The sequence below is a fragment of the Caretta caretta genome, chromosome 4, assembly GCF_965140235.1.
Source record: "Caretta caretta isolate rCarCar2 chromosome 4, rCarCar1.hap1, whole genome shotgun sequence".
Classification (NCBI taxonomy): Eukaryota; Metazoa; Chordata; order Testudines; family Cheloniidae; genus Caretta; species Caretta caretta.
In genome coordinates this window covers 67,977,885-68,004,209 of record NC_134209.1, presented here as the reverse complement: position 1 = coordinate 68,004,209, position 26,325 = coordinate 67,977,885, and the positions used below count along the sequence as shown (strand labels likewise).

Sequence of the window (26,325 nt, the reverse complement as noted above, 5' to 3'; positions counted from 1 at the left end):
ATTTCATACATTAAACCTGTTCCCGACTAAACATAGCAGTATATTAAGAGCACCTCTGCTCTAAAAGTACAGCTGTGTCTGCTAGGTTGTCATAGTTACAACCTGATTCAGTGTAGCACATAAGAAATTCCATCTAAACAGCATTTGAGATTTAAATACTATCTTCTTATACAGAGCCATGTAAAACTGTATTATGGGCACTGCATGTAATTCAGAATTGCAATCTATGTATGATGATACATTAAGTAAACTATCCAAAAGCCTGATGATAAACACACTGCAAAATCCAGTTAAGATGTGCAAAATTTTCAGAGCTTGTCACATAACAGGGAGTGATCCTTGTAAACATCCACAAAGCTAGCTCATTATCCTTCTTCAAATCCCTCCTTAAAATTCTCCTGTGACATGATCCCTGTAATAACCTTGACAATGACTAGCCCACTGGTGTACTCCTACCACTGCTTATCATGCTGACCATACTGTTTCATTGTTTCCTTGCATCTCTGTATCCATCTGTTGTCTTAGATTGTAAATTCTTTGGGGGGCAAGGACTGTTTTGTTTTGTCTGTACAGCACCTAGTACAGTGGGGTCTTGGTCCATGACTAAGGCTTCTAGGTGCTATGTCATACAAAATAAGAAAACAGCAAACCGAGGAGTGTTTATAATTAGCATTTCCTTTCCCAATAGTATTATAGATTGGATATTTTTGATCAGCAGATGATTTGAATAATATTTCTGATCATTAGATGTGAAGATGAAGTTTTATGCAGAAAAAGTGGGATTGTTTATTTATTTATTTATTTTACAGTTTATTTCTAGCTACTATTTCCTTTATAACTAGAGGGCTCTTTCTTTTATCTGAGCCTTGCTTTCTAAAGCATTCAGGTAAAACTATTGAAGTGTCTAAGTCGCTTAGGAGCCTATGTCCCATTTTCAAAAGCACGTAAGTCACTTAGGAGCCCAAGTCTAAGTGACTTTCACCAGGATGTAGGTGATTCTGAAAATGAAATCTAGAAACTTGCAAAAATATTATCAGGCATCTTTATCCTGAGATCTCAAAACATTTTTCAAGTACTGTTGAATCTATGTGCAGCCACTGAAATGCTTTCCGATTCAGGGTACATCCAGTACAGCAATGTTGTGCCTTCACACCATAAAACACTGTCCAGTTATTATGACCCAAGTCTTTCACGGTTAGTTTCCTGCCAAGTGAGCTGGATGGAAATCTAATGGAAGACTGGCTACCTCATTTTATAAATTTTAAAAGTTCTTTGGATTGTATATTTGCCTCAAGCTTTCTAAGCAGCACCACACTGATTTCCCCATTGAGCTGGTGAAGCTTATTAAAAACCTAGGATTTTGGAAGAATTGTTATTCAAGTGTTCAAGAATTGTGATGTTAATGTTCAGAGATAGCATTAAGCCTAAACCCTAATGTACTTCAATGAATGACAAAAAGCTCCTTTAAAGTAGTAACGATACACACTGGGGTCAAATTTAGCTATCTGGCTTGGTTTAGGAAATAATTCCATCAGAAGTCCTCTAACTCTTATTCTTTAATGCATAAGCCTGGATACTTGAACGATAGATTTCCCTGATGAGTTAAAAGAAGACAACAAAAAGTTACTTAATACTAAGCATTAAAACTAAGCATGAAATTGCCATTAAGGGGAATCACCCCATCACGTGACAGATAAGAAAGGCACAATGGCAAGAGTGTGCTTTTGCTCTGCTTTTTTGCTTCATTTGTTATTAGTCTCTGCCAGTTTTTTGTTTCATTTTCATTGCCTGAGGGGTGAGCTGTAGCTCACGAAAGCTCATGCTCCAATAAATTGGTTAGTCTCTAAGGTGTCACAAGTACTCCTTTTCTTTTTGCGAATACAGACTAACACGGCTGTTACTCTGAAACCTGCATTCGTAGAGAAAGTTTTGAGCAGAGAAAAGCCCCGAGACTCCAAATGCATTTACATTTAAAAGCTTTTTTGGAAAGCAGAGAAAGCTAACTGGGAAGAGTGTGGAGGATTTGCAAGTAGTCAATGCCTATTTTGGGGGCTAGATCAGGTTGAAAAGGTCTTAAGGATTTTGGTGTACTGGCTGCCAGTACTTGTTTGGTTAATGGAGAGGAATTAACTGGATATAGCAACAAGAAACAAAACTCCTGAGAAACCGTAATAGTGGCAGCAGAGTTATGGGTCATTTTTTAAGATCAACATACTTGAACCCAAGAGGAGGAGAATGCAGGTACTAGTTCAGCAGTGGTAGCCAGCATGTTCTGATATTTCCTTAGATGAGTCAGACTCAGACATAACTGCTAAAGAGAGAGTTTTTGAAGATGCTTCTGCTGGCTAAGACTATGAAGAGACATTTCACTTCATAATTAAGACTCCTTTGCTCCAGGAGCTTCTGAATATAAAGCCTCCCATGAATTCTTAAAAAGAAACCTGCAAATAGTGATTAAACACTGAAAATTGTTTCTGTGAGCCCCAAGGGTCTCACAGGCATTTGTTGGAACAGAAAACATTGCTATGGGCAAAGTTGGAGACTCTTCAAAATAATACTAATCAAAGAAACCCATGTAATTGTATCAGTGGCCCATGTCAGATGATTCTAAGAAATATTGTTAGCAGTTAGTCCCCCCTCCACTAGCAATCGTGGCCAAATATACACATACACACACTTTTTACATGTGACAAACTTACTAAATAGTTCTTGCTTACCTAATTTCTTCTAATGTTTTGGATGATATTTTCCCTCTCTCGCTGTCTCATATTCATAAAGTAAAGCTTAAAAATTTTCTTCTATACATTATAGACAGCATAAACATATCTATGTGGGTAGTAGATATGGACTATTACAGTATATGGATAACTAGCAATCTCAGGACTGTAACAGTTAATTTTTTTTTAATTGTTTTCACTCTCCATTTTCTCTCTCCACAAACTCTCTTTGCTATAGACATTATAAAAGACAGTTACCTTTTTCCATAACTGTGTTTTTTGAGATGTGTTGCTCATGTCCATTCATCTTAGGTGTGTGTGCTTGCCACATGCACTGGTGCCAGAAGTTTTTCCCTCAACAGTATCTGTAGGGGACCAGCTCTGGCATCCCCTGGAGTGGCACGTGTATGCCCCGGCATATAGGGCACCACCAGCCCCCTCCACCCTCAGTTCCTTCTTGCTGGAAACTCTGACAGTAGGAAAAGAGGGTGGATTGTGGAATGGACATGAGCAACACATCTTGAAGAAGACCAGTTACAGAAAAAGGTAACGGCTTGTTCTTCTTCAAGTGATTGCTCATGTAATTCAACTTAGGTGACCCCCAGATGTACCCCTGGAGGTGGGTAAGGAGTTCACGGACATGTAGATTGCAATACAGCTCTGCCAAACACAGCATCATCCCTGGCCTGTTGTGTGAAGGCATAGAGAACCATGAACATGTATACCGAGGACCACATCATGGCTTTACAGATATCCTGGATCAGAACTTGTGCCAGGAAGGCCACTGAGGATGCCTGCACTCTAGTTGAGTGGGCTCTGACGATTGGCGGCGGAGGGACTCCCGTTAACTCCTAGCAGATCCAAATGCAAGATGTGATCCAGTTAGAAATCCTTTTCATGGACACTGGGAGGCCCTTCATCCTACCAGCTGTAGAGATGAAAAGCTGAGTCAACCTACAGAAAGGTTTTGTCCAATCTAGGTAGAAAGCCAGGGCCCTTCTTACGTCCAAAGTGTGAAGATGCCTCTCTTCACTAGTCTCATGGGGCTTAGGGCAGAAGACCAGAAGGAAGATGTCCTGGATCATGTGGAAAGCGGACACAATCTTGGGAAGGAAAGCCGGGTGGGGCCGGAGCTGGACCTTGTCCTTATAGAAGGCCATGTACAGCAGTTCTGAGGTCAGGGCTCACAGCTCGGAGACTCGCCTCACCAACGTCACTGCCACCAGGAAAACTACCTTCCATGATAGGTGAGACAGGGAGCACGAGGCCAAAGGCTCAAAGGGCGGGCCCGTGAGCCTGGGCAGAACCAAACTGAGATCCCACTGAGGGGCCAGGAACCAACTTGAGGAAAGAGCCTCTCGAAGCTTCTAAGGAACCTGACTGTCATATCATGGGAGAACACTGTCTGCCCCTGGATTGGTGGATTAAGGGCCGAAATGGAGTAGTGCATTAGGCCCTGGTTTCTTAAATGAAGCAGGTAGTCTAAGATCGACTGCACCAAAGAATATGAAGGGGAGATGCCCCATTCCACCCAGCAGAAGTACCTTGTCCACTTTTCCAGGTAGAAAAGGAGTACTTGTGGCACCTTAGAGACTAACCAATTTATTTGAGCATAAGCTTTCGTGAGCTACAGCTCACTTCATCCGGATGCATACTGTGGAAAGTGTAGAAGATCTTTTATACACACAAAGCATGAAAAAATACCTCCCCCCACCCCCCTCTCCTGCTGGCAATAGCTTATCTAAAGTGATCACTCTCCTTATAATGTGTATGATAACCTGGATTTGTGCTGGAAATGGCCCAACTTGATTATCATACACATTATAAGGAGAGTGATCACTTTAGATAAGCTATTGCCAGCAGGAGAGGGGGGTGGGGGGAGGTATTTTTTCATGCTTTGTGTGTATAAAAGATCTTCTACACTTTCCACAGTATGCATCCGATGAAGTGAGCTGTAGCTCACGAAAGCTTATGCTCAAATAAGTTGGTTAGTCTCTAAGGTGCCACAAGTACTCCTTTTCTTTTTGCGAATACAGACTAACACGGCTGTTACTCTGAAACCTTTTCCAGGTAGATCTGCCTAGTTGAGGGCTTTCTACTTTCGAGGAGGACCTTCTGCACACCTCCCAAATAGGCCCGTTCATCCAGGTTCAACCACACAACATCCACGCTGTCAGGTGGAGGGGGGCGAGGTAGGGGTGCAAGAGTTGGTCATGATCCTGTGACAACAGGTCTGGTCGGTTCGGCAGGGGCCAGAGAGGGATCGCAGACAAGCTTGATAGCATCCCAAACCAGTGCTGGCGAGGCCATGCTGGGGCAAGCATGAGAACCTGAGCCTTGTCTCTCTTGATTTTCACTAGGACTTTGCTGATGCGCGGAATTGGAGGGAACACGAAATACATCAGGCTTCCTGCCCGTGGCAGGAGGAAGGCATCATAAGGGAGCCTTTGCACAGACCCCATCTGGAGCAAAATCTGTGTCGCTTTGAGGGCTTCCGCTTTGGATGGCACTCAGAAAGTAACTGAACACTGTAACCCTGTGCCACCATATTGAGGACCCACCGGTCTGAGGTCATAGACGCCCACACAGGGAGGAAGGAAGAAAGGCAGTTGGCAAACAAAGGGGAGGAAGGATCTGGGGTCAGTCCGGTAGGTCGCCCACAGGCATACCCTCAAAACGGGTGCTTGCCAGTCTGCTTACTGTGGGTCAAGCCCACCTGGGATGTAGACAGGGGTTAGTCGCCAGGGTGCTTCTTGTAGCACCTGGATCTTTTGTGGGGAGACTCCTGGCGAGGGTGGTTCCCCTAGCTCTGAGGCTGCTGTGGCTTAACCGCTTGCAGGCAAGTCCAAGGACATACAGGCCCAGTGTTTTTAGGGTTGTACGCGAATCTTTCAGACCATGGAGCTTAATGTCCCTCTGTTCTGCGAACAGGACGTGCCAGTCAAAAGGGAGATCTTGCATTGACTGCTGAGCCTCCGAGGAGCAGACACGAACCCCTGTGCAATCAGACAGCCGATGCCATGGTATGGGCGGCGGTGTCCACGGCATCCGACGCCACCTGGAGAGCTGCTCTGGCTGCAGTCAAGCCCTCATCCAGGATTGCCCGGAACACCTTCCTAGAAGCCTCAGGAAGGGCGCTCTTGAACTTGGTCATGGCCTGCCACATATTAAAATCATAGCGGCCTACTAAGGCCTGACGGTTGGCCACCCGCAACTGTAGACTGGAGGATGAATAAACTTTACGTCCAAACAAGTCCAGTCTCCTTTAGTCTTTATTCTTAGGGGTGGCCCCCTGGTTGACCCAGTCTCTCCCTCTGGTTGACCACCTCTACCACTAGGGAGCAGGGTGGGTATAAAGGTACTTGGGGCCCTTAGATGGCACAAAGTACTTGCACTCTGCCTTCTTGGAGATCAGAGGCAAGAAGAAGGGGTTTTGCCAGAGGGCATTTGTAATTTTAGTGACCACCTCACGCAGGGGCAAAGCTACCCTAGCTGGGGCCACGGGGCAGAGAACATTAAAGAGGGAATCTGCCGGTTCCTCTAACTCCTCTGCCTGGAGGCCCAAGTTGGTAGCAATCCTCTTTAACAGCTCCTGATGCACCTTAGCATCATCCTGGGGCACTGGTGGAGGGAGCCCCACCATGGCCTCGTCTGGAGACGAGGAGGAGGAAGCCAGTACCATGGGGTCCTCTGCAACCATAGGTGGCCCAGTGGCTTGCTCGCCCACTTCCTCCTGTGCCTGTGGGATGCCTGCAGCTGAGGCCTCTTGGGCTGGAGGGGGGTGGTAGCTGGTCTCTCCAAAGCTCTGGATACCAAGCAGGTGGGCTGAGGGGGCTGAATGAACCCCCAAGGGTTCTATGGGTACCACTGTGCTGTCCACAGAGTCTGAGGCCACAAGCCCTGCTGCAGTGCAGCCAACGTAGTCTGCACCGTAGGTGCCGGAGTCTGCCCCGCTGCTAGGGAACTTGCTCCGAACCTGAGCTCGACTCCGAGCGGTCGCTTCCCTGTGACCAAGACAGGGCTGATTGGAGACTCTGTCCCGATCGGTACCAGTTGCCCCTCCCAGAGGTGGATCTGGCTGACCTTGACAAGCGTCTGAATCGGGGCCTCAGTGACCAGTGGTGCTTAGTGGAGCCACGATGGCCCTGGGCCAGCGATCTATGCCTCAAGCTTAATGAATGGTACCGGGATGTGGAGCAGGATTGGGAAGTAGAGTGGGCTTGGCGTCATGAAAATGTAGCCGCATGCAGTGACACCACCCTGGGGGATTGGCATCATCGGTCCCTCGACCTGTCCCTGGAGCAGTACTGGTGCCGCGGAGATTCCAGGCACCGGGGGAGCGCATGCCTCCAGAGTCCGCGCCCGGTTACCAGCAAGACACGCCTCGAGCCTCTCTGCCTTTGTCCTAGGTCCGGAGACTGGATGGAGCTATGAAGCTTCTGCCTATCATGGTCAGAAGCGTGTCGGCTGCGAGAGGGCGACTGTTGGTGGGATGTCCCCTGCGACAGGGAATGCCGCCAGAAAGGTGGAGACTGTGGTAGTCCCAACGCCAGTTTACCTTGGAGCCAGGACCCCACAGGGGCTGGAGTGGGCAGCACTGGGAGGGACATAATGTCTTGTGCCGCTTTGAGGGCTTTCGCTTTGGACGGCACTCAGAGATAACGAGGACCTCTGCCGCTATCTGGGATAGCTGGCGGGGAGCGGGCTGGGCTACACAGCTCAACCTGAGCTGAAGCCCGGATCCCCAAGGGGGTGAAGAGGGACCAGAGACAGGGCCTTGGTCCACCCCAGACTTGTCCTTTCCCTCGCAGGAAGCTGGAGACCTTCTTTGCCCCATCTTCCTGGGCTTATTGGCTGGGGCCACGGAACGAGACTGGAGCCAGCTCGTAGACAATACCAGCGGGGCACTGCGCACCGAGGTCACAGTGCTCAGTGCCGAATCGGAGCACTGCTCCAGCATCAGGGTAAGGGCAGACTGTATCAGGAGTGCCTTCAAATGAATGGCATGCTCTTTCTTCATCCTGAGCTTGAAGATTTTGCACTTATCACTAATGTGACCTTCGCTCAAGCACCGTAAACAACTATTATGTGGATCGCTAATGGGCATGGGCCTTTTACAGCAATCGCAGAATTTAAAGCCTGGGGACCAGGGCATGCCCCATCCCGAGGTGAAGTCCCTTTAGGGACCTACTAAGTCTCTAACTTAACAAATAGGTTGAACTAAACTAGAGGGAAACCAAATACAGTAATCTTTGCAAGAGGCAAATGCATTCAAATGAACGAAAAGCAACAGCTCTAGCTGAAGCAGCACCAGTTCCATGCACCATCACTGGCAGCAAGAGGGAACTAAGGGTGAAGGGAGTCGGCAGTGCCCTATATGCCGCGGCATATGCGCACCACTCCAGGGGGTGCCAGAGCCGGTCCCCTACAGATATTGCTGAGAGAAAAACTTCCAGCACCAGTGCACGTGGCGAGCACACACACCTAAGTTGAATGGACATGAGCAATCGCTCGAAGAAGACGACGACATATTTATTTCTCATTTTTGCACTATCATGACTTTTTGTGAATTTTTTTGTTATGCCATACATTTATACTATGTACACCTGTGTACATTTTCTACATATACACACACTCTGTCTCAGACGTACACACTGGATTTTGTTTAATTAAATCAACAGCTTACAAGAAATAGAACTGAAAAATAGCTAAAAAACTTCCTTGCTTACCGTTCTACGCACTCCTTTACTACAGCAAAATTGCCATCACCAATCACCTTTCCCACTCTGTATTTCTCAAGAATAGTGGATGACCCTGAGCACTTGTTTCCATTCACACCTGCACAAACAGCAAGGACAATAATGTAAGGTGGAGAGAGACATCAGCAATGTGGCATATCCCCACAGACTTCAAGAGTACAGTGTATATATTCCTGGATACAAAATAGGAATGTAAAAATAAACTGTGTTCAGTACAGTTTGTCCCTTTGTTTTTATTTCAAAACAGCAAAAAGAACTGGTAAAGCTTAATCAGAGCTGTGTGACCTTCTTGTCCTCGTTAACATATAGGAAAAACATTAATATATTATCATTTCTATGTTGACAAATCCCAAAGGTGACAGAAATTCTAGTTAAATGTTTAACTCCAGCTATGTCCTGACACGTTTAGCTTTTTATTAAGAGGGCTTTCGTTTTAAAATATCTTATCTTTCATTGGCATTTTCCTTTTTCCATGCTCAAAAGGAACGGAATTATAATTCATGAAAAACTGTAGAAATTTGGTAATGAAAAAAGACAGCTATTTATGTATTTAACTAATGAGGAAAATTTCAGATGACTTATGAAACATATTTTGTGTTGTTTGAGGCCCTTCTTATACCATAAAAAAATTGAACTCAACTCTTGACTCCTTCTTGCTTAGCACAGACAGCAGCTATCATACAAGTCTCTTGGCTAAACCACCTATGCAAGACTTTTTCTAAGGTGTAACAACATATCCAACCAAATACTGAAGACTGCAATTACACTTTTCTTGTGTATTACAATTAAACCAAAAACATTTAAGAGACATTACATTTTACTGACAATATTGCCTATGGATCTCATCGTCTTTGATTTGTTTAATTAAAGAGCAATTCTGGTCCCAGTCGTCTAGAAAATTTGGCACTGAAATTCTATGTACGAAATTTCTTGTCATAGTGCCAAACTTCAGATAAGTTTTATAACTGCTAATGTTAGGGTTTTTTTAATAACATTGTATCTTTCCTTAAAACCAGTTAATTCTACAGTATAATAGTGTCATCCCACTTTAAAGACTTAATCGCTTTATTAAAGGGAGACAAGAACTAGTTTTAGATCATAGCCAACACTTCTGTCTACATTGGAAATAGACTTCAAGTAAAGTAGGAACAAACAAGATCATGGCCTTAAAACACTGTTCTTTATTAAGTTTCTTACCTTGCTCTCCCACCCTGGCTACAGCCACTCTTTCACACACATAAAGAGACATCAATTTGCAAGTATTTTTGTAGGAACAAGATCATCAATGCTTTACTAGCCTCCCTATTCTCAACAGATTATTTTGTAATAAAAAACAAAAAAATTAACAAAGTCCCCACAATGGTCACAGAGATTTATCCATAAGATGATCTCCTACAGAACTAAAAAGGTAAGTTTAGAACAGGTGGGCTGGCTGGTCTGATAGGCTCCACTTGCAGCAAAATGGGCTATCATGAGGAAACCTACAGTTCCAGTTCAACTGCAAACACCTTACTTTGGAGGGGTCACCATAGACACAATGTTCATAATTTCCATTAATGTATCACTCTAAAGTGCCCACTGGGATTTGACTGAAGAGCAGGGTTTTATATTTGTTTTGCACCCTACAGCTTTCTCCAGAATGACTGGTGAAGCTGCTGCTGGGGATAATGTTGCTTGGGAGCAAGGAGATGATTATAAATATGGACTAGTATAATGCTATAAAGATGGACTGGGTGAAAAACCTTGAATGCTGGCAGGTTGAATACCAAAGGTCAGATCTTTAGAAACAAAGAAATCTTCTTGTAAAGGGGGCCTCAATCCTGAAGTCAATATATAAAAAAAATTTTAGACCAGAGCTGCCGCTTGTAACATATTAAATCAAGTTATAAGAGGAGTGTATTAATGAAGATATTGCTATGGCATGCACGTTTTGAGTTGTTGAGGTTAAACTCAGGATGAAACTCTCTCTGTATCCAGGCAGTCGTTAATGGGACTGTGTGGATTAAAGCATGTTCTGGACAGTGAAACCTTTTCCGAAATTCCTGTGTGTTGGTTGCATAACAGCATAAAAGAAGGATAAATGGCCAGGCCATATTGCAAGACGTAGCTTTGGGGTTGTGACCTAGCTTTGGATTAGAGGGTTTCCCAGGTTCCCTCTAATCCAAATCCTCTAATCTAAATTCCAGGGAGCTGAGCCAATAATGTTTTGGGCAGTGAGATTCCAGGGGAACTCAGAAGAGAAAGAGGCTCAAGACAGCTACCTCTTTGTAAGAAGACAGTGGTGCTTCAACTCACAGTTCTGAAAGAGGGATTTGCCTACGTACATTTTGTTAAAGGAAACAGGGTGTAGATACATTTTGTAAATAAACACTGTGAGAATAGCTGGACATTGATTTGTCTTCCAATGGGAAACTGACCTATAAGGTCTAAAAGTCTGCTACCATTTGGTAAAGCGTCAATAAAATTGAAAATCAAATTCATCTCTCTCACTGTACAGATTTGATATAGCAAGTACAGTAACGAACATTCAGTACCTAGTACTGAATCCAACATTCAGTACCAAGTAAGGAATGTCAAGGATTTAAGACAGAGGTGGGCAAACTACGTCCCACAGGCCACATCCAGCCTGCGGGACAATCCTGCCCGGCCCTTGAGCTCCTGGATGGGGAGGCTAGCCCCCAGCCCCTCCCCTGCTGTCCCCCCTCCTCTGCAGCCACGCTGGCAGTGTGGCTGGCTCTGGCCGGGCAGTGGGGCTGCGACCTCCTGCTGCTCTGAGCTGCATGGTAAGGGGGTGAAGAGTGGGAGGGGGCAGGCTGTTTGGGGAGGCACAGCCTTCCCTACCCGGCCCTCTATACAGTTTCGCACCCTGATGTGGCCCTCAGGCCAAAAAGTTTGCCCACCCCTGGTCTAAGATTAAAATCTGACAGAGTGCTAGCAGTTGTCTAGTATCACTGAGCTAACAAGTCACTGAAATGTGAACAAGGTTTGTGAAGGTTAGTAGCAAACAAACAGCAGTTTAAGTGCTTACCTTCAAGACTTATGCAATGGAATAGTTCAGGCACACCATTGACATTGGAAGAAGAGCCACAGTGTGGAGGAATCTATGGAAATATGCATAAGTCCATTATTTCTGAGTTACGAAAGTTACTAAAGTTAGTAAAATGAATAATAAGAAAACGAGTCTTATCTTCCCTCAATTTAATTTTTATATATATTAATTTTTTATACTTATTCAACATTGTTATCTTGCACTAGGGCTGCCCTTAACAACTGGGATCCCAGTCCTGAGGCCCTGTTTGTGCGAGGAGTCACACCACTTATTTCACTGGGAATAATCACTGTGAGGGACATTCTCTCTACTTTTGTGAAGTGATACTTGGGCTTTATGGAGTTAGTGTGGGAAGGGAAATTCCATCCTCCCCCAAACCAAGGGACCAGTAAGGACTACAAAAATTTTCACATCTAAGCCAGATTCAAAACCAGTAGTAGCCAAGAGTCATTACTACACATAGTTCAGAGGCCAATACACAACGAATTGGTGGTCTCAGGCCATAACCTAAAATCCACCATCACAACTGGTACTGTTTGTAGTTTCATTAATAGAATTTCCCTCTCACCCTGATGCATAGTCTCTTTAGATTAGCACTGAGGCATGCTGGGAGGGTGGTGTACGGAGGCTTCCATTGCCACCACTAATTTCTATGTCTAAAAGGAGAACTTCGATATCTAGGGCTGGCAGTCTGGCACCTCTACGAACACTAAAATTAGCTTTAAATTTAGTGGTGGTTTTTTTATACTGTCACTGAAGTGAATGCTTAGAATTCAGAGAAACTGAAGTCAGATAACTGTTCTGCATCCCAGCTGTACAATGCAGATTTTAATAACTATTATATATAAAAATAAAGAGTAAACAAATTTTTAAGGAGAAATTCAGACAAGATGACATTTCCCAAAGTAACTCCCTTTTACAGGTACTATATGTTAACAGGATCTTCACAACTAATTAAGAAAAGTTCTTTCCTCACATCACACAGTGATATATAAAGCAGTGCAGTGTTATTGTAAAAGGGGGCAGGGACTTGTGCAATGAATAAATTGAAAGCAATCGAACAGTGAAAATGTTCTATGTACCTCTTCCCATTTCAGTTCAAAACATATGGTGCTCTATTAATAGGTATTTAAAAGCACCTTCCTTCCTTCTTTACAAGACACTTCTACCTGTTCCCTGGGGCTCTTTTCCTTGCTTATTTCATGAGTTAATACAGTTCTCACCATTCACCACAAAGGATTAAAATGCTTCTCTGCCTGAAGCTCAGTATCTGCTGAAACAAGGCTTTGCACAAACACCTGGGAATGCAAGTGCAGCATTTTCAAGTTCAGCTAACATTATCTTGTTACATTACTGAATATTTTAAGTCATTAACACTATTGTCAGAAAGATTTTGTTAAAGTCTCACATAATGCTAATAAGTGCTCAAGTTTCCAGTGGCATCTAAAGTGCCAAAAAAGTGCTAAAGTGCTAAAGGTACAAAACAGCTAAAGTAACTAGATACGGTGCAACTTAATTTTATGAAGCCGCAGAAACAATGCTGCTTGTCAGACAGTGTCAGCAGCAACTGGATAGTTACCACTTCCTAATAACTTTTAAACAGCATAAGTTAATTCATAATGAAAGCAGCATTATCTAGTTGCTATAAAGGAGTTAGGAACTGAATCCAGGTGTCCTGTTTATGTCACTGACAGAAGATTGTAATTCAGTCAGTCACTTAACCACAGCTTCTCCAAACGTAAAATGGGGATAACAACGTTGAGCCACCTTTGTACAACTGCGAAGTGAGTCATCAGCAAAAATATCTAATCTCTCTTTTGGTTATGATTCAAAGATGTCATTGAATAAGTGATAATAGGTGAAAATAGCACATCCTCCAATCCACATTTCTAGACTGCTTCATCCTTGTGAGAGTGAAGTGAAGTGTACTAGATAGTGAAGTGTACTAGAATCTTACTCTCTAGTGAGCTGGGCTAGAAAGATGCAGGCAAGAATAGTGGAAAGGCAAGAGGAAGGATGGTGGTGTCTGTGATTAAGGCACTAGACTAGGACTCAGGGTTTTAGCTCCAGCTCTGCCACACTTACTGCATGACTTTGGGCAAGTCATAACTTCTTTAGGCCTAATCCAATACCCACTGAAATCAATGGGAGTTTATGTGTTGTGGATCAGATCCTCTGTGCCTCAATTCCTCAGCAGTAAAATTGGGGTAATAATCCTTGCAGCGTTCTGGTGAGGTAGGGAAACAATTCCTCAATGCTTCCCAGACACTAAGTTGATGAGGAAGAGAAGGGACATAAGCAGATAGTCTATGTGCATATACTTACAAAGCAGAGCAACTACATTTATGTTTTAGGATGACCAGCATTTGCAATATCCCTTGAATTTCTTTTTATCCAGCAAAATGATAGAATAGCTATACTGCGGGCAGTCTTGTTAAAGAGATTATTTTTTTTAAAACTGTCACAGATTAGAAAGTTATTTTTCTATTCTGTGAAGAGTTTAGGGACAATTCCAGCAGCCAGCTACCCAAATTAAGCTGGCAGGCACAGCTCCATTAGCACTCCCTGCACCACAATGCACATGGAGATTTTGGAGGTGAAATGGGGGAAGAGTCAGGACACTGGACTTGCAAGAAGACTCACCAGTCTACCAGCCATTCCCTATGTAATAAGGGAAAAAACAGGCACAGAAACTACTGCAGGGTCCTGTAACTCTGTGACTATATTAGTTAATATAGTGGATATATTATCGTTTTGCAGCCTGGAAATGGGAAGAAATCCTCATCTACTCCCAGCCCACACAAACTTCCCACTTCTTGTTCCCCTTACACAGTGCAATCACATGGACCATGCTCTGAGGAGAAGGATTTGGCTCAGAGGACTCTATTCTGATCTCCAATTTCTGCAACACCTGTCAAAGAATTCATACTGAAAGGCAGAATTTGGCTCTAGTTTCTACGGTGACCATGCAGTAGCTTAATCTTATGCTGCTAACTAAAAGAGTAGAAATATCTTGGCTCTCTTAAAAACTGTGAATACATCCAACACTTTAGACTCTAGGCTCCATTCCTGTATCTAATGATGACTTCTGCTTTTAGTTAAAAGTACCGTACGTTAGTGTGATGCTGTATGATTGAGATATGGCCATTAATATTGCCATTTAAACAATTGCAACACATCTTGTACAAAGTATATCCTGTAAGGTGTCAATGGCAAAGTTATGATATACTAAATATAATTATCCTGTTGATATGCATGGCTCATTTTTGTATCTGAAGTTATAAATATTGGCTATGCACTGGCTAGGATTGCCAACTTTCTACTCGCACAAAACCGAACACCCTTGCCTCACCCTCTGCCCCGCCTCTCCTCCGAGGCCCAGCCCATGTCCTGCCCCTTCTCCGAGGCCCTGCCCCTGCTCACTCCATTCCCCTCTCTGTCGCTCGCTGTCCCCTCCTTCACTCACTCATTTTCAGCAGGCTGGCTCAGGGGACTGAGGCGTGGGAGGGGGTGAGGCCTCTGGTTAGGGGTGCGGGCTCCAGGGTGGGGCCAGAAATGAGGAGTTCAGAGTGCGGGAGAGGGCTCCAGGCTGACGCAGTGGGTTGGGGTGCGAGCTCTGGGGTAGGGCCAGGGATGAAGGGGTTGGGGTGCAGGAGGGGCTCCAGGTTGGGGTGGAGCTGAGGGTTAGGACTATGGAAGGGGGCTCTGGGCTGGGTGTGTGGGTTCCGGTGTGGGGCCAGAAATAACGGGTTCAGGGTGAGGAGGGGGCTCCAAGCTGGGTCAAGGAGTTGTGTGGGGAGGTGAGGGCTGCATATGGGGGTGCAGGCTCTGATGTGGGGCTGGGGATGAGGGATTTGGAGTATAGAAGGGGGCTCCGGGCTGAGGAGTTCAGAGTGCAGGAGGGGGCTCCAGGCTAGGGGTTCGGGGGGTTGTGAGGGCTCTGGCTGGAGGTTCAGGTTCTGGGGTGGCTGGAGATGAGGGGTTTGAGGTGCAGGAGGGTGCTCTAGGCTGGGACTGAGGGGTTTGGAAGGTAGGAGGGGGTTCAGGGCTGGGGCAGGGGGTTGAGGCCTGGGAGGGGGTCAGGAGTGCAGGCTCCGAGTGGTGCTTAGTTCAAGCAGCTCTTGGAAGCAGCGGCATATCCCCCCTGCAGCTCCTATGCAGAGGCGTGGCCAGGTGGCTGTGTGCGCTGCCCTGTCAGCAGGTGCCACCCCCGCAGCTCCTGGCCAATGGGAGCTGCGGGGACGGTGCTTGGGGTGGGAGCAGCATGCGGAGCCCTCTTGCTGCCCCTACACATAAGAGCCGGAGGGGGGAACATGCTGGCTGCTTCCCGGGAGCCTGCCTGCCCTGCTGCGCCATGCCACCAACAGGACAGTCAACGGCCCAGCCAGCAGTGCTTACCAGAGCTGCCAGGGTCCCTTTTCGACCGGGTGTTCTGGTCAAAAACCAGACACATGGCTACCCTAGTGCTGGGAGTATGTAGCTGATCTTTTGAGACCAGAAGAACCGTTTGTTTGATGAAATTAGTTTTCAGTAACTACTCAAAATTAATACTCTTCCACAGAGGTTTTGGTTTTGCACATTTCTGCCTGACGAACCTAAAATGTTAGTTGGACAGGGTTATGATTTTTAGAACAGATTTTGTGGTGTGGTTTGTTTTTTGACAGTATAAGTAATACTATATTTGACTAGTTTTGTAAATTGTGTATTTGTTGTAAAGTGTCTTCTGTGTGTCACTGAATGCTCTGTTGCTTTGGTTTAGTGTTGATTTTGCTCTGGATGTTATGTGAAAACATGAATTGAGGATGCGACTTAAGGAAGGCAGAGGTGAAGATTGCTAAACTGCACAAAAAAAGAAAAGTGCTAACTGTCACTGTGCCTCAGTGGGTCACAGCTGAGAATACCAGACTCAGGACAAACTGCTGAGAAATAGGACAGACTCACCCCTCATCTGGTGGTTATTCTAAACCTCTGTCTTACTACACTGGTTAACAGCAAGTCATAAATGCAGTCTCCTTAGGCATTCCAGCCCTTGCTTCACCACCCAGCCACTGAACTTTATGATGAGTAAAAAGAAAAGGAGTACTTGTAAGGTGCCACAAGTACTCCTTTTCTTTTTACTCATCATAAAGTTCAGTGGCTGGGTGGTGAAGCAAGGGCTGGAATGCCTAAGGAGACTGCATTTATGACTTGCTGTTAACCAGTGTAGTAAGACAGAGGTTTAGAATAACCACCAGATGAGGGGTGAGTCTGTCCTATTTCTCAGCAGTTTGTCCTGAGTCTGGTATTCTCAGCTGTGACCCACTGAGGCACAGTGACAGTTAGCACTTTTCTTTTTTTGTGCAGTTTAGCAATCTTCACCTCTGCCTTCCTTAAGTCGCATCCTCAATTCATGTTTTCACATAACATCCAGAGCAAAATCAACACTAAACCAAAGCAACAGAGCATTCAGTGACACACAGAAGACACTTTACAACAAATACACAATTTACAAAACTAGTCAAATATAGTATTACTTATACTGTCAAAAAACAAACCACACCACAAAATCTGTTCTAAAAATCATAACCCTGTCCAACTAACATTTTAGGTTCGTCAGGCAGAAATGTGCAAAACCAAAACCTCTGTGGAAGAGTATTAATTTTCCACAGCTTCACAAACATCCAACATGCTGTTCTGTATATGGAATTATTTTATAGTGGCTGTTTGACAAAGCTGGAGAAGTTGGGTGACATTCTGATATATTGCTTTGCAACAAGGACACTCATGGCAGATCTGCCTGTGAATTTAAAGCATGTATTTTGTTGCTCAGTGTGACAAGATGCAATGAACACATTAAATTTAGCCTAAAGAGTATGGCATGACTAACCATTCTCGCCATCAATCAAATTCCCAGTCATTCATTAATGTCAAGAGAGAGACCTCCATCCTATAGAAACCAGTACTGTGTACAAAGCATGGGAAACCTCATTTTAAAACTAACTTAAAGGAACTAATTTCTTTTCTAATACAGCAGCTTCCCAAAAACCTGTCACTTTTGGTCACATCTTGTAGCTTATCACCTGAAATTTTAAATTAACTGAAGACTCAGAAAAATTAAGCTTATAACAGTAAAATATTTATTAGAGAGAGATAGGACCCACAGCATACAGTACTATTTCTGCACCACTAAGGTTTCTTTAAGTTCATCCCTAAGGAAATCTTCTTGTACAGAAAGTGTTTAGTAAGCCACTACACTATACAATTGCATTATGACTACATTTGCAGCTGAGTTAATAATACTGACAGTTATAGTCTGTGGCAAATTAATGCTAGTGAAATCATTTGATTACATTCTATGTACTATATTACAGTGAATAGTTCCACTGTGTAAGTCCATAAGAAGTGGCTCTAGAAATTTAAAATAATCATTTGCAGTAGCCAGGAGACAAGTGAGTCACGTGGAATTGGATGTGGTTTGCATCTTTACAGTTTATAATTTGTATTACAATGTCATCATAAATCTGCTAACAGTATTTCATAAGAAATACTGTACAAAGAACAACATTTAATTTACATTGTAAGAAATCCTTTTCCCTTCCCTGGCAGCAGCCATGCCATAAAAATTATTATGGTGAAATGGTGAATGTTTCCAAAAGACCTAAGAGGAACCCTCTGATTCCCACAAGCTGATATTGTTTTGAGGTTGTCTGTAAGACTACACAGTTCTTGATATTCTTCAATCTGCTTCTTAATGAGTTTAAATATATTATTTCTATAAAGGAAAGGAAGCATCTTTGTGAAGACAAGCGCTGGGCTTTTCCAAAGACATAAGTGTTCCCCACACTCTTTCAAACAGTCAACTGCATGACTACCACAGCAATACAAGGACAGAACAAGATGGGAGTGACAAAAAAAGTCAGTGGTACTTCATAAAGCTGTTTTAAACCTGGCCAGGTACCATTGAGATAACCCAAAATAAGACTTACAGAATTACAAGAGGGCCAGACAGCTGCAATGAAATTACCTATCACTACTTCCATAGCCCCTCCCCCACAACTTTTTCCATACCCAGTTATGGGTAAATATCTAATTCTGGATATAGGTCTCTTATGCAGTCAGTCACTCCAACAAGAGAATATGTGGGATAAGATGAGCAGATACCTGCTGATGAGATGAAAAAAACCCCCAAACCCTTCTTTTCTCTCCCCTTGCCCTCACCCAAAAAGCAAAACCAAGTTTAGATTTTGTCGAAAGAGGCTATGAGAAAAGTACTGCAATTTTATATACGTCTCACTGACGCATCAACTTTTCTTTACGGTGTTAGAAACGAAAGTGTTTACTTTAAACTTGAACACGACATGTAAATTGGATGCTGTCTTGAACAGAAATGAGTGATAAGGTCTTCACTATGCAGCTGAGGATCTGGAATATTATTCCTTTATTTAATTCCCCTACATGGCTACATGAAGTGACTAGAAAATGGCTAGAATGCACCTACAGGTTGGTCAATAAAGCATTCTCTATGAAGAGTCCTCATCTCTAGAATTTGTTCCCTCCAGGGATGAGTCAGCCTTAATTCAGCAGCTTTTAGGCGAAGATGTATCTGTTCCAACTAGATGTTTAATGTCTGTGAGGGCTACCCACCTAACAGTCAGTGGAAAGCATGGTCTAGTTGGTGGCCAACTATTTGAATTTGACTATTTTAACTTTTGGCATATATAGTGTGATAGATATGAAATAGAATATTGAAATAGATAATATGTAGTATGGCACTGTAGGAGGCTCATTTGTTAAAGGCTATGAGGGAGTGTCTGAGGATTACAAGGACGTCTTCATCATGACAGAAGGTGACAAGATAACCATCATGACTGAACATATGCATATGGAAGCATGGTGCTAAAAAGGGGCAGTGAAATAGCCACCATAGTGTTATTTTAGGTTTTCCCACTTTAAAAAATAATAATAATAAAGCCTATTGCACACTTAAGCTCTAATCCATTTTGATTCATTGGACAAGACTGAAAAAAAAACCTGAGGCTCTGAGCCAGGACAGTCCCAGGACAAAATCCTCACTGTCACTGACATATTGCTTTATATTTGCTCACTCATTGCAGTTCTTGTCCCAGAAGCCCATGCTACAGTGAAAGACTCCATTATTTTTGTTTGGTCTTCTGCTTGTTTCAGGTTCTCATCATTAACTCAGTGGGAGATAGCCTGATATAAATGGGACCCAGCAGTCCCACATTTGGCTGGTGCACTAAATATTAAGTTCTTCACTTTCTACTGTAATGTCGAGTACTTGGCTGGGCTGCATTAGAAATGTTGAAGAACTACACTGACATTACTCAGGTTTCAGAGTAGCAGCCGTGTTAGTCTGTATCCGCCAAAAGAAAAGGAGTACTTGTTGCACCTTAGAGACGAACAAATTTATTTGAGCATAAGCTTTCATGAACTACAGCTCACTTCAAAGGATGCATACAGTGGAAAATACAGTGGAGAGATTTATATACACAGAGAACATGAAACAATGGGTGTTACCATACACACTGTAACGAGAGTGATCAGGTAAGGTGAGCTATTACCAGCAGGAGAGCGGGGGGAGATCTTTTGTAGTGATAATCAAGGTGGGCAATTTAAAGCATTGGTAACACCCATTGTTTCATGTTCTCTGTGTATATAAATCTCCTCACTGTATTTTCCACTGAATGCATCAGACGAAAGCTTATGCTCAAATAAATGTTAGTCTTTAAGATGCCACAAGTACTCTTTCTTTTTACTCACATTACTGTCATGCAGCTCAAAAATCTCTTCAGCAAGAGCGTTCAGCATTCCGATCCCATCTATGATAGCTGTAAATGGGCTTTACACTAAGTATCAAGCTCATGTTTCCCTTTCTAGCACAGACAGGCTAAATCTTTCTATCTAAATGTAAATATCTGAAGGCAGTGTCTAAGGATTCCTCTCACAAGCTCTATTATTTTTATTTCACTAGGATAAAATGATAAACTTTGTGGAAGTATATATTTTTAAAATTGAACATGCTAGCATGATTAAAGGAAAATTTAAAAAAAATTAACCCCAGAAGAATATAGGCTCTGATCCAGCAAATCACGTAAGTGCATTCTTAACTTTAAGCATGAGACTAGTCCCACTGGTGTCAATGAGTTAAGCATGCACATAAGTGATTTGCTGAATGAGGGCCATAATGCCCTTTGACCGTAGTCATTTGGTCTCAACACATTGAAAACACACACACACACACACACACACACACACACTAGAGCACAGTACTATTTAGTTGCTTAATCCGGTTTCCAAAACTATCCCTCAAAGTTAAAGCCTGTTTATTTACAGAAATTTACAAAGCAAGGCTGGGTTTTACGGACCTTAATTTCAGAAGAGACACACAAAACATCTGCTGGACACACCAATCACCTAAACCAGTTTGCTACCATGGTTTTCACCATATGGATTGTAAGAACAGTTTTAAGTGTCAGACAGAGAATGAAACATTTTAGCTGAATTAACCAGTCTGAGATGAGTTTCAAAAACACTTCACAAATCCTGATGTCTATTAATAACCAAACAAACACACATAAGGGAGCATTGGAAAGTCTGAGACCAAGCTTAAAAATCTCATAATGTTAAGTACTTTATTCCACTTTTTCCCTAAACGAATGTTTCTGACAGATTTGATTAACCCTTTCAAATTGGGAGTTTGCTTTTTTTTTAAAAAAAAATGGTGCAGTGCTCTCTAGTAGCAGCAGATATAGTGGATCTGCTGGAGCCAAGGAGAAAACATGTATTTTAAGAGCATTATAGATCTGGGTCACTGGAGATGCCAACGAGAAGAGTTGCACTTTTCAACTGTCAGTCATCAACTTACAGAAGACTAAAAAAGAACACTGTCCTCCTTGTTAAGTCATCCTGCATTATCCAAGACACTATCATGGTTTGTTTGACTGTCAAATTTCTGAATGACTCAGCAAATCAGCATCTATGCTGAAAAGATAAAGTAAGCCTCTCCCCAACTCTCACATTATGCACAATGATCTTCCATTTGGTGCCCACAATTACTACCTTTCATTTCAAAATGCAGGGCCTGCAACAACACTCTCCCGTCCCTGGTAAACTGAACTTCTAGTGATGTGCAAAAAGTTCAGAGGTTTGATTAAAACTAGGGCTGTCGATTAATCACAGTTAACTGACACAACTAACAAAAAAAGTAATCATGCTTTTAAAAATTAATCACTATTAATTGCTGTTTTAATCACACTGATAAACAGAATACCAATTGAAATTTATTAAATATTTTTGGATGTTTCTACATTTTCAAATATATTGATTTAAATTACAACACAGAATATGAAGTGTACAATGCTCACTTTTATCATTTTTACAATGCAAATATTTGTAATAAAAATAATATGAAGAAATATTTTTCAATTCACATCATACAAATACTGTAGTGCAATCTCTTTATCGTGAAAGTGCAACTTACAAATGTAGATAGCTACATAATACACTCAAAAACAAAACAATGTAAAACTTTAGAGCCTATAAGTCCATTCAGTTCTACTTCTTATTCAGCCAGTCGCTAAGACAAACAAATTTGTTTACATTTACGGGAGATAATGCTGCCCTCGTCTTATTTAAGTCACCTGAAAGTGAGAAGAGGCATTCACATGGCACTTTTCTGGCCAGAATTTATGTGCCAGATATGCTAAACATTCATATGCTCCTTCATGCTTCGGCCACCATTTGAGAGGACATGCTTCCATGCTGATGACGTTTGTTAAAAATATGCATTAATTATATTTTGACTGAGCTCCTTGGGGAGAATAGTAGGTCTTCTGCTCTGTTTTACCCACATTCTGCCATATATTTAATGTTATAGCAGTCTCAGATAATGACCCAGCACATGTTTGTTTGTTTTAAGAACACTTTAATTGACAAAACGCAAAGAAGGTACCAATGTGAGATTTCTAAAGATAGCTACAGCACTCGACCCAAGATTTAAGAATCTGAAGTGCATTCCAAAATCTGAGAGGGATGAGGTGTGGAGCATGCTTTCAGAAGTCTTAGAAGAGCACCACTCCAATGTGAAAACTACAGAACCCAAACCACCAAAAAAGAAAATCAACCTTCTCCTGTTGGCATCTGACTCGGATGATGAAAGTGAACATGCATCAGTCTGCTCAGCTTTGGATAGTTATCAAACAGACCCTGTCATCAGCGTGGACTCATGTCCCCTGGTACGGTGGTTGAAGCATGAAGAGACATATGAATCATTAGCGCATCTGGAACGTAAATATCTTGCAACACCAGCTACAACAGTGCCACATGAACGCCTGTTCTCACTTTCAGGTGATATTGTAAACAAGAAGCTGGCAGCATTATCTCCTGAAAATGTAAACAAACTTGCTTGTCTGAGTGACTGGCTGAACAAGAAGTAGGACTGAATGGACATGTAGGCTCTAAAGTTTTACATTGTTTTGTTTTTGAATGCTGGCGGTTTTTTGTACAGAATTCTACATTTGTAAGTTCAACTTTCATGATAAACAGACTGCATTACAGTACTTCTATGAGGTGAATTGAAAAATACTATTTCTTTTGTTTTTTACAGAAAATATTTGTAATCAAAAATAAAGAGAGCACTCTACTGTAATTGAAACCAATATACTGGAAAATGACATCCAAAAATATTTAAATAAATGGTATTTATTATTCTTTAATCGCTTGACAGCCCTAGTTAAAACTCATATTAATATCCAGTAGTGTGTGATAGCATGTGTTGTTTTCATGGGTACCCCAGTCATTCACTAACCCATCCTCACAAAACCACCGCGTCACAGTAACCTTCCTTCAATCAAGGAACAAATTCACCTATTTGTGAAAGGGCCCGATCCTGCAATCTTTACTTAGGTTCAATTCCTATTGACTGCAATATCATCCCACAGATTCCAGTGTAAGTTTTGCCTGAACAAACACTGCAGGATGGGGACTTACAACAGCATCCTGATTTGGACGGTTTGCTCACTGAATTAGTAGCACAATGACATTCTGGATGAAAGTTTATCAGGGCAGAAAAAAGCCCCTCTATAAAAGATAAGCTGTTCTTCCTTCAAGAGTTTGTTTCCTGTGATTGGTTTTCTATCCCTGAGAGTACCATTTCCATGGATCCAGTACACTGAGAAGGAGAGGGAAATCCTTGGGGAGTGAAACAACTCTTCATTTTGCTTTGAAGGAAAAGTGGCATGAAGAGAATATGATGTAAGGGTCAAGGTCTGTGACCAAGAAAGAAAAATTGCCACTAAAGTCACTATGATTTGCTATTTTTCTGCCCTGATGTCTGGAATTATCACTCAAGCGCTGCCCTGGTCTTTAGCATTTATTATCCAGCTTCAATCCTGTGCTGAAATATGCCATGTACTTAATTCGCCATATACTTTGCTCTGGAGGTTGAGAAGATATTGGTGTTGCAAGGGTAATGTGTTTGCAGCTGCTGTTCCTGCATGATCATTTAAATAAGTTGAAAATCAACCCTGATTTGTTCTCTTCTTCCAGACAAAACGACCTCATCATAATCGTCTCCAATAATTATGCAACACTAGACACGGTTACCAGAATTGTTATCCACTTTAATCAAAGAAATGACAGTTTATTTGCTATACAGAATATCAATTGCCATTGAAAAGGGGAGCTCAATCAGCAGTACAGAATTCAGATGTAACCATAACTTCTCTTTTTTTAAAAAAACTGTGGATTAGAATGAGCATTTGGGTCTGGTTTTTAAAAACCTTAAACAAACAAACAAAAAGGAAAGTGTAATAGGAGAACACTGCCCTTTGAATTTCATGAGAGCTATTGCATGAATTGTTGCACGTGCACACACACAAAACCACCAGCAATTTTTTTAATACCTTCTTAGTTCTGTCTGTTAATATTCTACATAATCATACACATGCCTACAATTAAATCTGCAGCCAAAACATTAACTTTTCAAACAAACCAACCCTCAGCATATCGTCTTGTGCCTTCAATGTGATAAGTGTTCTTCCATGGTTTCAACATTTGCATTTTCTCTCAGCTGCAATTACCGTCACTTCCTGGACAGCAATTCCTTGCAGCTTTATACAAGTGCAGGAAGCCAGCCTGTGCATGTAAAGAGCACAGTGTGCAAAAGGGGACATCACCAGTGGGATAAGGTAAGGACTACAAAGGCCCTACAAAATAATAAAATTGATTTTTTCTTTTTCATAGATGGACAGGTCAAACCAAACACCACAAATATAACGGCTTCCTCAAAAACACAGGTATAACTGCGTCCAGTGAAGTGAGCTGTGGCTCACGAAGGCTCATGCTCAAATAAATTGGTTCGTCTCTAAGGTGCCACAAGTCCTCCTGTTCTTTTTGCGAATATTCCTCTTACGATTTTTATGTCAATTCTTTGACCCTCATGCATGATTGTTGGAGTACTTCCCAGGAATAGATGAGTGTTGGAAATGCATCCCAGAAACAGAAACAAGTGTTGTGACAGAATGCATTAACTCCTTTTGGCATTGACCTCAAGATGAACCGGCTAACCATACCCATCTCTCTAGTGACCAAAACACAGCTGGAGTCTACTTCTGAATAGCTGCATACCAGTGGGAAAAATGAGAGGTAGCTACTACTTTGGTAGGTATTTTATGCTTTTTTGGATGATTAGTTTGTTTTTGCCATTTTCCAACTCTCTGATGGAGCATGCATGGCTTATTTGACATGAAAAATGCATTAGTACCAAGTATCAATTGAAGTCAAAAATAGAAAATTACTGCAGAAGCTACTTGAGTGAAACTAACAGTGAAAGGGAGAAAGGACTTTCCACTTGATTAAAAATAGCTTGCTACTATTAGAAATTGTCTCTCTTAAAAGCAATCAGGATAGTCATTTATAATTCTGCATTAGTAATTTTGTTGAGGTAAATGAGATAAAGCAGAAGAAATTGTTAAAATGTAGGAGCCGAAAAATCTTATAAATAAGATACCCTCAATTCCACCAATATTGGTGTTTATATCATAAGCAACTTCGGCATACAATACTGGAGATTTTTTGAGCCAAATTCTGATTTAAGTTACACAGTTCACGTTTTCACAAGTAAAAACTGCTATTGCTCCCACACACACACACCCACCCCGTTTTTTCAAGACAGACTGCATAGCAAGAGATCAATCTAAGCCTGTGTGTGAAGAGGAACTAGTATAGCTCAGCACTGTGGCCTCAGTGCAAGAGAAGCACATCAAAATTACTACCAAGAACCAAGTAGTTTAAGTCCAGGGTGGATAAAAAGCTTTTTGAGGGGGAAAAAAAAAAAACTATCTAAAGATAGTTTTAATTAAGATACGTTACAGCTCAAAGATATCTCCTCATGGAATAGGGATTATAAATTCTAATTCTCTAGTATGAGACAATATATTCATGTAATGTTTAAGAAAAGTTTTGTAAATGGAGTTCCAATAGTTCATGGATTAGGGACCCAATTTTATGGGGATCCACAGGCTTCTGTATAGATTATTTAGGTTAATCTTTCTATCTACCCAATGGGACTCGGTGCTCAGTCTAGAAGATCCCATCAGAGATGCTTAGTTTTGCAGTTCTCAAACTGTGGATTTCTGTTTCCAGAGGTAACATGCTTGTTAACAGCGAAAATGTTTTTACATAATAATATATAGAGGTGAGAAATAACAGACCTCAACTCTATTGTCCCTCTGAAAATTTGTGTACACAGTGTCAATCCCTTACCTCTCTCTAAAGTGCAAAGTTTCAAAAAGTTCAATGA

General features: G+C 42.2%; 1 protein-coding gene across 4 annotated transcripts in view; it reads right to left on the bottom strand.

Annotated features, from left to right (window-relative positions):
* LOC125635697 (serine/threonine-protein kinase DCLK2) overlaps window positions 1–26,325 on the bottom strand; it is a 144,992-nt gene that overhangs the window by 39,696 nt on the left and 78,971 nt on the right. For all 4 annotated transcript variants that reach the window (XM_075127730.1, XM_075127728.1, XM_075127731.1 and 1 more), the window contains 2 exons: window positions 11,505–11,577; window positions 8,447–8,555 (listed from right to left, as the gene is read on the bottom strand). In XM_075127730.1, coding sequence (XP_074983831.1) covers window positions 8,447–8,555; window positions 11,505–11,577 — 182 coding nt within the window. The remainder of the gene's footprint in view (window positions 1–8,446; window positions 8,556–11,504; window positions 11,578–26,325) is intronic.